Genomic DNA, 16,155 nt, shown 5'->3' on the forward strand with positions numbered 1-16,155 from the left:
TTTAGCATCAAATTAAGATGAACCAAAAGTCTCTTGAGATGCACGTGATCTTCCTTGGCAAATTTTACACAGCCTATTCTAGAATTAGTAAATAAAGTTTCAGTGTCTACTGAAACAGCGATAAAGGCCGAGTTATATTTGCAACTAGTTCAAACAGTGCAAAGTTACTTACCACTGATGCAATAAAACTGACATGAGCCAAGACCTTCAACAGAAAAAGGAGGGCTACAATTTGAGTAGGACACAGAGACACTGATTTAAATTATAAACGTGCACTAGTAAAGACACATAGCATGTTTCACCACATGTTAACCTGACATCAAAACCCAAAGTTTTCCACGTAGAGCATAACAATTTATTTCATTTTTGCTTAATTCAAGAATTCTACCCCAAATGATGAATATCAGAAAATCCTCCTCTTTTTTTAAATTATAACTTCCTGTGAAAAGTGTTTGTAAGCTTTAAAGACCACTTGGACACAATGTAACATTGCAAAACTCCTCTGGTCATGCCACCTCAATATTTACAGCAGCACCTTCCTAAAAGGGTTAGGTCCGTTTAAGAAACACATTTTCATTACACTTTAATTAAATTACAGGTTTAACAGATTTGGGAAGAATGGGAAAATCTGATGCTAGGAAATGCTCGTATCATTTATGCAATTAAAAAAAAAAATCAAATTACTATAAAATCAGGTATAGACCTGGAAAGAACCAGTCTCATCAGTTTCTATTTACATTCTACTTCTCCATGAAAGCTACAGATGTCTATAATGCAGCTCTTTTGTCACAGAACATTTATTCCCACTAGTCCTCGTGGCTTAAAACAAGCCATGACAGCTTATCAATGAGTATATTGGGATTAGCTGGCAATCATGCATATAAGCAAACAGGAAAGAAGAGTACAGAAGCTTCTCTTCTTTGCTTCACATGAATTTGGCAACTAGAAAGTTTGCTAAACAAACTCAGCAAAAGAAAGGATATCTGGCAGTCATGGAGATCCATTTAGCATCATCTTTCCCAACTAAACATGCCTCAGTATTGTGACCATGGCTTATTTTCTTCTGCCTGCCTTTTGATTTATCTGACATATTTAAAACAATAAAGTTGAAAATATTGTCCTTCTGGGGTGGAGAGGAATTTAACAATAATCACTGTTTTCTTTGTAATATCTGCCTTATGAGAAAAAATATTTTACTGAAGACTTCTACAGCACTTCTGCCAATTCATCTTTCACAGAGATTCTGAGATTCTACCCACATCACCATATTTGAAAAATCTTACACAAAACTTCTTCAAACTGTATTTTATCTTCTATTTTATTGGCCAAACCAAATCTTTAGGAGTTTTCCATTAACTAAATAACTGATTTCATCAACTCACTGCTCATTACTTTTTCTATGAACAGTATTTGCAGATTATCCAGCTATCAGAATGATTTTTAACTAGAAACTTAATCCAATAAGAGGACTGTTATCTAAAAGCCAACAAACTGTAAATATCAACTATTTCTGAATTAAGTAACCAATGTCCTAAACCACACTATAAATAGCCACAGCCATCTGTCTGATTTGCCCCTTCTCCTCATTACTTTAACTTGTCTATCTGTAAGGACACAATCTTGCCACGTAGCGTGCCTGGTTTCACCGCCTGCCTCTTGCCTCAGAAAGGCAGCAGCAAGGGGGAAGATCACCATCCGTGAGCACCCTCCCCGGGTGAGAGCTAACGTTATGAAATCTGACTTCCATAACTCACTTAAAGTGCTTATCTATTATTTCCATCACATTCCTTCTATTACAGTTGTTTGCTATCATTTAACCATATTTTATCTCATTTCATTAACTCTTTCCCTATCATTTAGGGTTGTTTTTTTTTTCTTCTGGCACTGTCTTATAAGGAATATTTTTAACAAAGTTGTGGAAAGACAAGCATGTTTTATCCATCCATTCTCCATAATTTCCCTGCAAACTTTTTCAAAGGAAAGTTTACCGAAGAAAAAATAATTTTAATGTAACTCTATGAGGTCCGACTGCTCCAAACCAGTCTATTACTTTTAAGAAACAATTATTGGTTAAGAGAAACAAAAACTTTAGTAGTGAAGAGGACAAGAACTACAAAATTCCTTAGCAGGATATGGGGTGTCTATACACGCAGTTACATACAGCATAGCAGTTTGTTGCAATTTAGAACATTTGTGAAATGCAGAGAAATGCCCAAGTCTGCAAATCAGCATTTTTGCCAGAATGTTTGTCAGAAGCAAAACTTTCCACAGCAACATATGCATTGCTTGCAAAGACAAAATTTCTAGTCAAAACAAAAGCCATAGACACACACACTCAAAAGCCTTCCAAGCCCATCCAGCCCAGAAGAAGCAGAGCTCAACAGCTCTGTCACTTGCCGGGACAAGGAGGCGCATCGGCAGCACTCGGCTCTGCGGGGGTCCCAGCCGCGGGAGCGGAGTCCCCGTCACTTTCTCCCAGGGGTGGCAGATGGCTAATTAAAAGGGAAATAACATCCGCAACGGAGAATCACCTCCAACCAGTTGGAAGGTGTATGGCTAAGGCAAGACACGAATATGGAAGGCATTTTAAACCCTGCTTGCCTCAAGCCAAGATACAAATTTCAGTGCCCTGCATATGCGTTTGATCAAACTCTTGGCTATTTTGGGATGGGCTTGTCCAATACACATAATGACAACTCTGAAATGCCTCAGAAACACTGTCCAGAAAAATGCAGAATGAAAAAAAAATTGAAGTTTAAAACTTTTGCAGAACAGGAAACATTTTCTTGTCAGCTCTCCCAAGCAGCTGCTGGAAGAACCTAAGAAAATTACTAATTTCTGAAAAGATATGAAAATAAATGATAATCCTATAAAACACAGTTTGTGAATACTAAAATGAGGATTAATAATGTTAGTATTTATTCTAGAGAATTACTTCACAAGGCATCATGAAAGTTTATTCTTGGGATAATTTTTCAATCTGCAGATGTCAAAGTACCGTAAACAGAAAACAAGCATTAGAAGTGAAATATGTAATTAGCAGATAAGCATCTAGGGAAACCCTGTATTAATCTGTTTTCATTCTGATTTGAAATATACAGCTTATTAGTGATACTTGCATAGACATAAATATTGAAGTCCCCTTTTGCCCTGAATCAGGAAGATTATATAATAGAGGCAACAATAATTTTAAAAGATTCAAAGAAAAATAATTAGAAAATCAGAGTAAACATGGATATTTGCCAGGGAAAGCAACATACAGACACTTGATAGGAAGAAAAACCTTGGAAAGGCAATGCTAGACCCGTAACTAAGAATAGAGAGCAAGCTGCCCTGCCTACCAACCAACTCACATGTGTTACAAACTCGTGTGTGTGTCACCTCAACAAGCATCACATAACACAACAGAAAGGTACGCTACCTGAATATCACATTTAGTTCCACACAATTAATAACAAGGAAAAGAAAAAGAGAAAATAAAAACAAGCCCAGAGGGGAAGAAAAGGAAGATAGGAAATCACAGTGGGACCGACTTACAGGGTGGTTTTTTGAGAGAGAGCATGGCTTAACTAACCAACAACTACAGAGCAGAAGCCAAGCACAGTAACACTGTGGCATAAAGCATCTGAAATATTTTAATATCATGGCAGGTAAGAAACTAGAGATAAAAAAAAGTCTACCTCTAAGAAACAAAATGAATTGCAGACAAAATTTATGGAATACAGAGATGACCACACAAAATAGGTCCTCTGCCACACAGCCTCCCAAGAGAGTGGATAATCTAACGTTTAAATTTACATTGAATGGAAGACTGGTAAAGTATAATCAGGAGCACTGCATCTTTATCTCAAGAGAGAGAAACTGCCCGACCTCAAGTTTCCACTATTCTGTTAAACACTTCCAAATATATAGGCCAACGAAAGGCTTCAGAAGGAGCACAGAACTGGTTTTTAATTAACGCTGCTCATCCTTCAGCTGTATGTGTACAATTTCTAAAAGCCATCCCGTAGTTGCTGAACCCCTAATACAAACCTCTCATGTGGCTCAAAGCACATTCAACTGCAAATGGTCACAGCAGACGCAACGCCTGATGTCTATAGAGACAGCCAAGAATTTTGCACCTCTCTGAACATGACTCCGCAGCAGATAAATGCTCTTACAGCTCGTGGCAATGCCAGCCACAGCTAATAATAACTTTATTGAGATGTTTTGGCAAGAGCCAAAGGCGTTCAAGCAAACAACTTGTAATCGGGTTATATTCCCAGTTCTGCCATTGATAATACATGACTTTGGCAAATAGTTTAAATCGTCATCTTCTTCCCTCCTGTTTCATCCATAACACTTACCAAGCTTTTTGAGGGATACTTGGCGGGGGGGAGGAGAATGGCATGCTAGCCTCTGTTGAAGGGCATTCTAAATATGCAAAGTGTTATTACTATTAACACACTGGCAGAATTTTTTTAGGTCCTGTAAACCAGATTTTTTTCTCCAAAGCAATTTTTTTGAGACCTACATCAGCTATGAAAAAATGTCAAGATATTTATGAGGCTCCACTGGATATGTGACATGCAATGTTGTTCTTATATATAGCTAAGCTTTCTACATAGTACGTAATACTTTCTACATAGTATTTATTGGATGTAGTGAATAGAAATATGATTCAGTTACTAACAAATTTTTCATTGGATCATTAAAGTTAAAATAAAAATTACTCTTTTGTCCTCATGACCACTTCCTTTAAATTCCTACACGATAACCCTTTGCAAAGAATGTCACATCTGCCACTCTTCTGAGACCAGTTGTTTGATGTTACCATAGAAAGTACAATTAAAAAGATGACTTCCCTACTAATTAAAAAAAAAAACAACAAACAACCCACCAAAAACAGAGAAGTGGTTCACATTGCTAAACAGGCTCAAGAATCTCTTGCAAAGATAGTAATTTCAAAGACAGACATAGAAAGAAAAGAGATGGACAGGAAGCGAAAGACAAAGGAGACCTAAAAGGGAAGCCGAGTGGACACTTTTCAGTCTCAAACACGGCCAACTGAGAACGGTACAGTGGGCTGCTGGCAACGTGGACAGAGTTAAATTTTACAACAGAGATTTTCTTGTAAACAAGCCAAAGAGGAACAACAACGAAGGTTGCATTATCGACTGTTATTAGAGTTAATGTAACCATCACTGAAGTATCTGACAGCAATGACTCTAGGCCAGCAGTTCCCAAGTTCTTTAACCACAAGATCACTATCAGTCTTTTAATGCATTAACGAGCGCACCAACCCCACCGCTTTTCAATTGAAAACCCTACAGAACGTGTCCCGTAACACCAAAGGAGCTGCAGCCGGTCCCACAGGCCCGGCCAGGGGGCTGAGGGCCCAGAGGGGCTGCGAACCAACACCGAGGGCCGGGGGGAAGCTGCCTGCTGCGAAGGGGCAAAGGCACAAGCGGGTCGCGCAGCTCACCGGGGGCAATTTTTAACTAGTGGGTTATGAAAGCGGTAACAAGTTTAGGCAGCCGGCCCTGGAGGGGCACTCGGAAAACTCCGGAGAGGCAGCGAAAACCGCCCGGCGGGCAGGGGCCGCTCCCCGCAGGGCCGGCCGCCATGTCACGCCCCTCCACCCGGCGGCGGCGGGGGGCGGCCGCCCTCTGAAGAGGAGGGAAATGGCCCGCGGCGGAGCCGGGCGGCCGCTCCCTCACGGGGAAGGGGACAAGGGGGAAGCCGGGGCAGGGCTTAGGGCGGCCGCTCCCCTCCGGCTGCGCAGGGCCGGGGTACCCCGGCCCTGCGCAGCCGGAGGGGAGCGGCCGCCCGAAGGAGGGGGGGGGGGGATAGAGGTCGCGGTTGTTACCTGCAGCTCCGCCCGCTCCGCCTCCCACTCGGCGCGCTCCGTCTCGAAGCGGCCCCACTCGTGCTGCAGGAAATGCAGGATGCCCGGCACGCTGTACTGAGCCCGGGACGCCGACACTGGTGCGGCGGCTCCGGAGGCTGAGACCCCTCCGCCGCCGCCTCCTCCTGCTGCCGCCGCGGCGGCCGCTGCTGCTGCTGCCGCCTCTCCCGGCTCCAGCCCCGGCCCGCCCGCCGGCGGCGGCAGAAGCAAAGCGTTATTATTGTTGTTGTTGCTGAAGAAAACGCCTGGCCCCGCTTGCTCGTCCATGGCCGGGCCGGGTCTGCCGCTCTCCCCGCCGCCCCCTCCTCTGCGAACCGCCACCCGCACCCAGCCGCGTCCCGGCAGCAGCAGCAGCAGCAACCTGGGCGCGTCCCGCCCGCCGTCACCGCCTGACAGCCGCCCCCGCCGGCTGCTACGGCAACGCGGCGGGGACAAGTCTAGAGAACGATTCGCCCCAGGCCCCCTCACGGCATGCTGGGAAATGTAGTTCCGCTGGGTAGCGGGGCGCCCCGCGGAGGGAGCGGCGGGAAGATCGCCTTTCTCTCCTCCGTGCTGCCGTTATTTCGAGAATGACGCTACAGCGAGTGAGCCTCATCCCCGTGACGTGCCATCCTGGGGTAAAGACCGGCAAGCCGTGGCAGCGGGCAGCCGGCCGGCTGGGAGGGGGTGAGGGAGACCCCGGGGAGCCGCCCCGGCTGCCGGCCCGCAAAGCCGCGGCAGGAGGGGCAGGGCAGCTCTGTGCAGCTGTAGGAGGCCAGATTAATCGTAATCGCCACCTCAGAGCAGGATCTAAATGGCCGTGGCACACTCACAGCCCACCCTGGGGACAAAAAAAGGGCAGGTGTCTGGCAGCAGCTCCAGAAACTTCAGTCAAGCCTTGCCCTCACCCCGGCTTTTCTGTTTCAGTTCTAAGCAGCATTCGAAGTCAAAGCACCAAGAACTACAAATCCATCCCAGGGTTAGAAGGGTTTCTTGAAAATCCTTAGAAATGCTGAAAAGGAGAGGAAAACATTTTTCAGGAATTGCCATGCTGCCTCTTCTGCGAAGAAAGGGAGAACAAGGTACTTTGAGACCAATGGCAAAGCCCCAGGCTGAGGGCTGCTCTCTCCTACCTCTCCCAAAGGCACAAAAATACAAAGTTAGGCTTGCTTTCCGTGCTACCTGCACACACACACACCAGAGGCTTGCTGAAAACGGACCAACACACCACTACCAACAGGCTTTATGCTGGCAGCGTGTGAAAGATGGTGCCCAGGCCCTGAGGCTGCTGCGGTAGGGTGTCTCTGGGTGCTGAGAGCAGGCCCGGCACCCCTCACCATGCCCTGGGCGCAGCCAAGAGCACCTCGCCGCTTACTCAAGCGGTCCTTCCTGTTTCCCTCTGCCTGTTCCGAAACCGTACTCATAACCTGGCCCTGGGAGGTCAGAGCTGCGGCTGGTGGACAACCTCTTAGCACCTTTCAAGAGTGAAAGACAACTAAGGAAGCTCACAGAGAGCATCAGAGAGCAGAGGGGAACCGGACCGAAAGCACAGAAGAGGGAGTGTGCTCTGGGGGACCTCAGCAGGGAACCAGGGTAGAACAACAAGGCTCACCCAGAAAGGAAGGAAGTGACAGAGAGAGAGAGGAAAGACGTGAAGGGGAAACGGAGCAAACGAGCTTCATGAAAAAGCACATTAAAAAGGCCATTAACAAAGATGAAAAGGAGGTTGACAAAGAACAATAAACACTATGGGCATTTCAAGTTATTCTGGGGTTTTTTTAATCAAATTAAATTTGATGTCAAAATATTATGTAAAACCATATGGTTACACCTTTAGTATCAGAAGCAAGGACTAAAGTGGGGAAGGACGTATACAAATGAAAGTTGTGGACATTGTATACAGTCACACAGTATACAAAGAAAAACCTCTCCCTTCTCTATCCTTCTACATCTATCTAGTGCCATTTTCCCTTCCACTAACTTTTTTTCTGTTTTTCTACTGACTTCTTATTTATGCTTGATTGCTACACTTCCCCCCCCTTCTGAGTTTTCAGACATCTTGTAAACTAGAATCTAATCGAAACATAAAAGTGCTGAGATAAAAATTAGGGTAAATAAAACCTGATTATAGACAAAAAGTTTCCAACAAACATCGAAGTAATGAATGACTAGACTGGGGGGAGAATCTAAAACAGTTTATGAAGTTATTTTCTTAGTTTTACTTGCAAAACATTTGTGTTCAATTTTGTACAGAAAGAGTTTCCTTAAGACTTTCTCTCAAGTGTTAAACAGGTTCAGAACTTCTTCTAAGCAATATAGCTTTGTAATGTTGGAAATACTTATTAGAATGTGATATATTTTAATCAATTTAATTCCCATTACATTTACAAAGATGAAAAAAAAAGTAGTGAAATTACTCTCCTTCTCATGTACAGCATATTGGTTTTTACTTCTGCATGTATCTTTACTCCTGTAGGACAATGGAACAAGACTTGGAAGATAACATCTTTATAAAAAAAAAAAAATTGAAAGATTAGAGTATGCACCACTTGTGTCCTCATTTTAGTACTTAAATATTCATTGAAATAAAAGCTTTTCTGATTTTATGTTAAATATTTTGCACACACCAAATACGACAGGGCAAAAGAGCATTGTCTTGTCCTCCATTTTGCATAGGTACTCAAAGGGTTATATAAGGTCTTACAGGAAAAGAGAGACTCGAGGCAAGTGGCTACACAAAAATAATGATCCACAAATATTTCAACCAACTGTTAATTATGTTCAATTCTCTTTACTATCCCTTGGTTATATTTGGATTGAAGTAGAAGCTTCTGAAATACACAGTTTGTAATTTACAGAGTATCCAGAAAAACATTAGAAATTAAACTCGGCAGACCTAGCCAAGGCTTCTAGTTATGTGGCCTCTATCAAGCAAAATGTATAGAAAGGTCCCCTATAGAAGCCCAGCGTAAAAAAAAAAAAAATCATGTCAGTCAGCCTTGTATACACAAGAAGATCCGTGGTTTTGCACTTCTGCCAATAGGGAGGGGGAGGTCTGGCAGCAAACGTCTGGAGCCACTGGCTCTGTGCTGTAAGGTTAGCACAACATTTGAGCTCTAATCTCCAAAATCTGCAGCTTGGACTCACTTAGGTGTGAGGGGAGCCATGTGCTTTTCAAAAAAGAAAAGCCTGGTAGGGGAAGGAAAAACTGGAGGAGCCTGGCTCTGACTTGTGTTCTACCTCCTTAGTCAGGACAGGTGCAAAGCACTCAAGTAATTTGGCTCTGCAGACTTTATCAAGGACTACAGATGAGATATATTCACCAAGACTAAAATCTTGCAGGAACGTTAAATATCTAGGAGGCTGGACAAAAGGCAAAGTACTGAATCATCATATTCAACCAGTGTCTGGCAGAATAGGAAGACTGCTAACACACAGCATCTTAGAAGGGACAATATCTACACCTACAAAAAAGCAGGAAGTAGGCAGTTCTCTTTATAAACTCCAGTTCCAATGCGTTCTTTAAAATTTATCTTAGAAGAGATAGGGGGTTAGATTCTTTGCATCCTTTATTAATTTTCAAGCATGGAAACGGATCTGATAGAAATATACACCACATAAATAAGGACAGCTCATTAAGACAGCATGCTTGATCAGTCACCTTGAGAAAGGCTGAAAACTTTCAATTCTTTTTTTTTTTCATGCAAGCTGAAATGATCTACAAGGTCTGCCAACCCCCTTCCCTACTTTGTATTAAAAGAAAAAAGTGCATACTTCTACACTTGAAATTCCCCATGGTACATGGTAAGTACTTCATAACAGTTTCCCCTCTTCCCTCCATCCCCACCGTGTTAGTGGGCTGGCACAACGGCGGGATAACAATCACCAGATTTCAAAAACCACTCAAAGGTTTGGGGTAGCTTTTAAAAATAAATAAAACTATTTAGTCAGATAGAGAGTAGATTTTTTTGGTGGATAATTTATAACAGAAATTCATAAATATGATCACATTCAATTTCCTAAAAATCTATACAAATACAAGTAACACCACTTCCCTTGTAATGCATGGATTTCAAGTAATTACACAAAGCTCTATTAGACAGCCTTTCACGTACAAATTATGCAAAATTACAGACATATATGCAGTAACACATTGGGGATAATGTAATGCTTCTGGCTACTTAATGGTCCAAAAATAATAAAAGTAATTCAAAAAAAGCTAGTTTTCAGTTTAATTGTTGGGGTGGAATGTACTGTGGGTGGTGGTTGCCTAGCAGCTGCTTTTGCTTTGCTGGCCTGACTTGCTCGGACTGCAGTTTCTAGACGTGTTTTTAATTCAGGAGCAGCTCCCATTACCGTCTTGAAAGCATGTGGGTAAAGCGGACCAATGTGCATTAGATTCTGAAGTGCAAATTCGTGAAGATCCTTAGATGCTGTAGATGCAGAAGTAAAGGCATTTTCGTTCAGTAAATAGGAGATCAGAGTGGGAACAAGAAGGGCAAGCAACTGGACTCCTAAAAGTGAAAGAAAAAAAAAAAGTAATAACCGTATCAGAGAAGAAAACAAAGGAAAATTAATTTTATCAGTTACTAGACTGATAAAACTAATTTTGTTTTCAGAATTGACAACAAACACTATAATTAAAAAATTATCAAATAAAAACCAACTGAAATATAGATGGTTTCCTGTCCTTTGGTCACTCAAATGTTTCTTATCAAGATTGTGTTTCGGACTTCAATTATCGTTCATCACAATTGTTTTTGTTCCTGACACTTCTTTAAAGATGCCTTTGCACCATCGGACTGCAGATCATTGATAAGAGATTGTAAGATATAGAATGCCTATCATAGTAAAGGATTTCAAGCAGACAGAAACATTATTCAACTGAATCTGACTATCGGCCTCCCCAGTGAGCGTAACAGAACCACTATTAGTAAGCAAGTGTTCACAGAAAAGTCAGGGACAGTTATCAACTATATTACTCCATTCTGGAAAATTCCAATCCAAAAACTAGCACCACAGCTATACTTGGGCAAGCACGACCTAATGAGACCACAGCCCAAAACAGCACAGGGATCAAAAGGGTTCATCTTAAGAACAACAAAGCAGCTGAACTTAAGCAACAGGGCTAATTTTTGTATCTAGCAAGGATACAAGTATGCCTTTGAAATGTGTAACATATTAAGTGTAAATTTTAAGCTGAAAGAACTTAAACATTAATGGTAATTCATTTCTCCAAAATTTTGTAGGTTATCAGAGTATTAATGATTTTCCCTTAAGGGTTTTGAATAAATTTATACTTATGGAGTGACTGTCTCCAGCCAGCATTAGCAAAAATCAGATGTTTTGTTTCCTCATTCACTTCAGTTACTCCTCTCATTTTACATGCGTTTCAAACAACTGTGCCAGAAGTACAATGAGACTCAAGAAAACATACATCTAGTGTTTTATCATCAATGAAGAGAAATATCAACAGGGTATTGGGGAAAAAAGAAAACCAAACCAAAAAAACCCCAACAAAACCAACAGTAATATTTTTACAAGGAACTTTATCAAATATCTGCAGAGTAAGTCTTTAGAAAATGCACTGTTTCAGTTAGAGAATAACTGAACTTAAACTATAAGTACTGTATTTTATCTACTGAAGCAAACAGGAGGCTCCATCTACAGTCAAGATATTCTGGCCAGCACAATTCAATTTCTTGGGCTTTTTAGATAAACTTTGTTGAGCTGATAGAAGCCACCTGATAAAAGCAGTGAGTCTGCTAAAATAAATAAAAGTTAACAATGGGAAAAGTAAATTTAAATGGTGTGAACTACTCATTCCCAAACAGAAGACGACATCACTCTCTATTGTAGTTCACGTTTAAAATTTTTTTTCCTGCAGTCACCAGATATGCAAAGCCTACAGCATATCATACTGCATGTGCTATACAACTCCATGTATACAAAAGTTCTACTACTGGAATTACAAAAGCATGTTGTACAGACATAGTCTATTTGTGACTATGCCATCACGTTCCTAACTGCAAGATTTCTAATGCTCAATATTCAATTTACACATTTCTCTAGAAAAACTAAATACTTACTATTCTGCTCCTCACCAAGGGCAACCAACGTTTCAAGGACCTTAATTCCTTCCTGGACTGCTAACAGCTCCAGGTTGTTGTTCGGGCGACTCCTTTCCACAGCTTTCAACTTCTCAACCATGATAGGGGCCAATGAATGAATGTATGGAGTTGACAGGGCACGATTGGTGTGTTGAAACACAGAAAGCAGAAGCTGGTAACACTTGGCTTGAACCTAATCAAAGAAAGATAAAAACATTGTCCTGAAAGTTATTTCTTAACTCAAGGAATTCTAATAAACTGTTATCTATGTACATGAGATACACGTGATACCAACAAAAAGACAAAACAAAACCAAAAAAAAAGAGACAATTAAAGGGGAAGGAAACATACTGAATAAGAGGAAAGCAGCAACACAGCCCATCTGCTGAATTAATATTAGTCCAGTTTTCAATAAAAGGAAGGCCAGTTGGAAAGAACATTCAGGTACTTAATAGCAATAGCAATATGAACTCAGAGAAAATAAAGAAATAGTTAATGTCGCACAAGTCAGTCACACAGGTCCACAGAGACCTGCAAGTCTCAGAACTACCAGCACTAATAGTAGATGTATCTACAAAATCATGAAATGCTATTTCAATTTCAGAAGGGTAAAACAGCCCATTAAAAATGTCTCAAAGTGATATTACTGATTTAACATGAGCCAAGGCTGTAGCCAAAAGGGGCAGGCCTGTTCATCCTTCTTTCTCATTCTCCATCTTGTGCTGGTAGTAGCACAGGAGTATACATGTAGCCATACTGTGAGCTGGATCACAGAACCCTCTCCTTGTCTTCCTTCTATTTTCTTTTCCCCTCCTCCCTCTTTTTTCTAGAAAGCAAGGATTATTGAAGTCCACATTTGGGAAAATGACACACTCATAATCTTGTTTAGATGACCTTAGGAATGCATTTTATTTGGTTGTACAAAGATCTTCCTCCAAAATCCCACACAAATAATCCAGAGTCTTTGAAAAGGTAAAGCCTCACAACAAATACGAGGATAAAACATTGCACGTGCTTTCAAACTGCACTCAGAACAGAAATGTTCTTGAGGAAGTATTACTGAACACAATGAGCTGTGAGGAGATCTGGGGATGACTGGAAACATAGATGTATAAATAAAAATATTGAATAAAATGACAGATAATAAAAACTAGTAGTAAGAAAGTACAAGTTATGCAGCTCAGGTCACTGTTACTTCACTAGTATACAGCTGTGAGTTTTCTATACAATTCAATTATTAAGGCCTGAAGTAATAACACATCTTCTAATACAGTTTGTATGCTTTCTTACACAACTCTGCAGAAGAACATTTTCACCTAGTGGCTTACCCAGCATCATCTTTAACCTGTTTCAACAAATTATTCCTCTGTTTCTCCAGACCACTCCAAATATTTCCCTTCCCTTTCTGTCTACATTCTTTAAACTTTACCCCTTATTAGCTGTTAAGATTATTAGCCTTCGAAATAAGGAGTAAAAGTCTCCTTTCTTACATGCGTGCATAATTCAAATAAGAGTTTTACAACGCATCTGACAGCAGAATTTCATCCGAGCTTTTTTTATTCCATCTATATAAAACTTGTAGACTTCTGTGAATGCAGAATAGTCACAAAAACTCCTGTGAGGTGAAATCAGAGCTTCTTCACAGTGCCTAAGGCACACTCTCACATAAAACTTACCCGTTAGCATTGGGAGACAAGGGTCTCTCAACTGAGTTCCCTTGTTGGGGCAAAATGAAGTTGAGCTCACCAGCATTCTGGTTATTACTATACATGATATCTAACCTTTCAGACTTTTGCAGGTGGTAACAGTTTCAAAAATACTCCTGTATTTTTTATGAGGCAGCAATATTTCTTTAGAAGAGTTTTTTCCATAATCAGTTCAATGCTTTTGGTACAATCAGTATGCTGCTTTTATTACAAACAGGTGTCTAGTTACTAACCCCATCTATGAGTGGTTTATATTGAAAAAAAAACTAGAACACACTAGTATTACAGAGTATATGTTCTACACATCAGCGAGGAGAGTGGACACAATCTGGCTGCTGTCAGAGCACTCTTTATGAATTGTAAAAACAGTGGTAAGTTCCAGCTCACTGACAGCTTTCCAGCAGGGTGGTGGGCAAAGATTTACTTTTCTCACTGTGGATGTGTTTATACAGAGCTGAGAAAGAGTCTGACATAAAAGTTTCTGCTTAATACAACTGACATTTCCATTCACACACTAAAATTTTAAGTAGCTTTCCACCCAAAGTCAGGCTTCAGAACCAACTGAATTTTAGGCCCACGCTGGAAAACACCAGCCCTGCTGCAGAGAAGAATTATCAGTCTAAACAGTTAAATGCCTCACTCTGACTCTAAACACATCAGCATTTTTTGTGTGTTTTTCTTCTCAGGAATCTCTGCAGGGCTCGCTTGTGGAAACAGTAGATTTTTCTCTTTAGCTCCCACCTGCAGATTTGTATACCCACTCGAAGTGATGTACACATGGCTGGAACAGCTAAGCTTAACTATACAGCACATTAGCCATCAGTCTACAACTGACTGTTTAGTTTCTCTCTTCAGTGAGAAAATAATTTAGAAGATAATTCATAAAAACAAACCAAAGGGCAGAAGTGAAATCAGGGAACAGATGATTCACAATCTGTAGATGTTTTGATGGTGACCACAAAATTACGTTTTTGCACTCAAACTGAATTTTGTATGAACATGTAAAATAAGCACAGGTTTTGCACAAACAAACAAATAATAAAATTCATTAGAAATGTGTGCTGTAATTTTATCTACAGAAAAAGTTTGTATTATAAAAGATCAGCATTAATGTAGAAATGTCACCACTCTCTGGTAACCAACCTTTTCATTTGCTAAATTTCACATATCAAATATTTTTTTCCCTTTAATAAGCTGCAAGACAAGAACCTGGCACAAGGCCATGAACACACATTATCTAGAAGCACTTAGTTTGGGTTGTTTTCCTCACTAAAGAGTTTCTATAATGCACTGTTGAAAATTCTAGTTATTTTGACAAGCAGTATGCAGTATCTGTCTCTGAAGTAAAGGCATCACAAAGCATTCAGGAAATATTGTAAATACATCACAATTAGTTTTTCTCACTTATATTATCACTCACATTCCTATAATACGATCTTACCCAAGGATCGCAGGAATTTAATGCACTTTTAAATCTGTTCATACATCCATTTTGTAAGGACTGCACTCCAATTATTTCATTGCTTGCTGACCAAAGGAAGAGAGCAATAGCTGTAAGTATGCTTACTTCATCAAGAATAGGCTTAGAGGCTTCTGAAAAACAAAACCAAATATGCTGTTAGCTTACTCCAAAAAGGGTTTAGAATTTATTTAGTAAAAGCCAGTGAACACAGATAAACTCACAAAGAGGAAATAAATGAAATTATTTGCAACTGCATATAAATACGCATCTACTTATTACAGAATCACTTTATCATTATTGACTGTGACTCACAAAAAGCTGAGCAACTCTGCTCTAACAGTTGTTTTAATAAAGTCAAACTTTCTGGAACTTAAATATCAAGGAAAAAAACATCACCCACGCTTTTTCTGACCATGTCATATTTTTTGTTTTCAATTTGTAAACGAGAGGAAAAAATGTGAGTTTAGATCCTCTCCCCATTAAAAATACACTACTTTTTTTTTTTATTCTCTTCAGCTGATCAGAGTAAGAAACTTATATCCAGCGTGGCAACAACTTTTACTTAACATGAGGTTTCACATAACAAACTAGCTGATCTGACAGCTACCTGTCACCAATAAGAACAGTCCTACTTTAACCTTTCCAGCTTTTCAAATAGTTGAGATTTGCTATTGTCATCCTTTTTTTTTTTGCTTGCACAAGCCCTGTCTTCACAAATCTCAGTCATGAATTTACATCAATGAAATAAGTTATATTTATGCTTTATATATTATATTTATATATAATTATTATAATATACATATCCTCATTTAACATCTTTGTCAGTGACATGGACAGTGGGATTGAGTGCACCCTCAGCAAGTTTGCTGACGACACCAAGCTGTGTGGTGCGGTCAACACACAGGAGAGAAAGAATACCATCCAGAACGACCTTGACAGGCTTGAGAGGAAGACTGGAAAAGAAAAAGGAAAACACACACTCTTGCAAGGAACAGAGAAAGATTTCTGAAG

The 16,155-nt window shown here is 40.5% G+C and overlaps 2 protein-coding genes across 6 annotated transcripts in view; both read right to left on the reverse strand.

Annotated features, from left to right (window-relative positions):
- STRN (striatin) overlaps positions 1–7,529 on the reverse strand; it is a 73,692-nt gene extending 66,163 nt beyond the window's left edge. For all 4 annotated transcript variants that reach the window (XM_075748881.1, XM_075748879.1, XM_075748878.1 and 1 more), the window contains exon 1: positions 5,849–7,529. In XM_075748881.1, coding sequence (XP_075604996.1) covers positions 5,849–6,154 — 306 coding nt within the window. In that variant the 5' untranslated portion in view covers positions 6,155–7,529. The remainder of the gene's footprint in view (positions 1–5,848) is intronic.
- Positions 7,530–7,621: 92 nt separating this feature from the next.
- Positions 7,622–16,155, reverse strand: part of HEATR5B (HEAT repeat containing 5B) — a 61,435-nt gene continuing 52,901 nt past the window's right edge. For both annotated transcript variants that reach the window (XM_075748876.1, XM_075748875.1), the window contains exons 34-36: positions 15,124–15,275; positions 11,956–12,169; positions 7,622–10,380 (exon numbers count right to left, since the gene is read on the reverse strand). In XM_075748876.1, coding sequence (XP_075604991.1) covers positions 10,076–10,380; positions 11,956–12,169; positions 15,124–15,275 — 671 coding nt within the window. In that variant the 3' untranslated portion in view covers positions 7,622–10,075. The remainder of the gene's footprint in view (positions 10,381–11,955; positions 12,170–15,123; positions 15,276–16,155) is intronic.

Source organism: Balearica regulorum, chromosome 3, assembly GCF_011004875.1.
Source record: "Balearica regulorum gibbericeps isolate bBalReg1 chromosome 3, bBalReg1.pri, whole genome shotgun sequence".
Classification (NCBI taxonomy): domain Eukaryota; kingdom Metazoa; phylum Chordata; class Aves; order Gruiformes; family Gruidae; genus Balearica; species Balearica regulorum.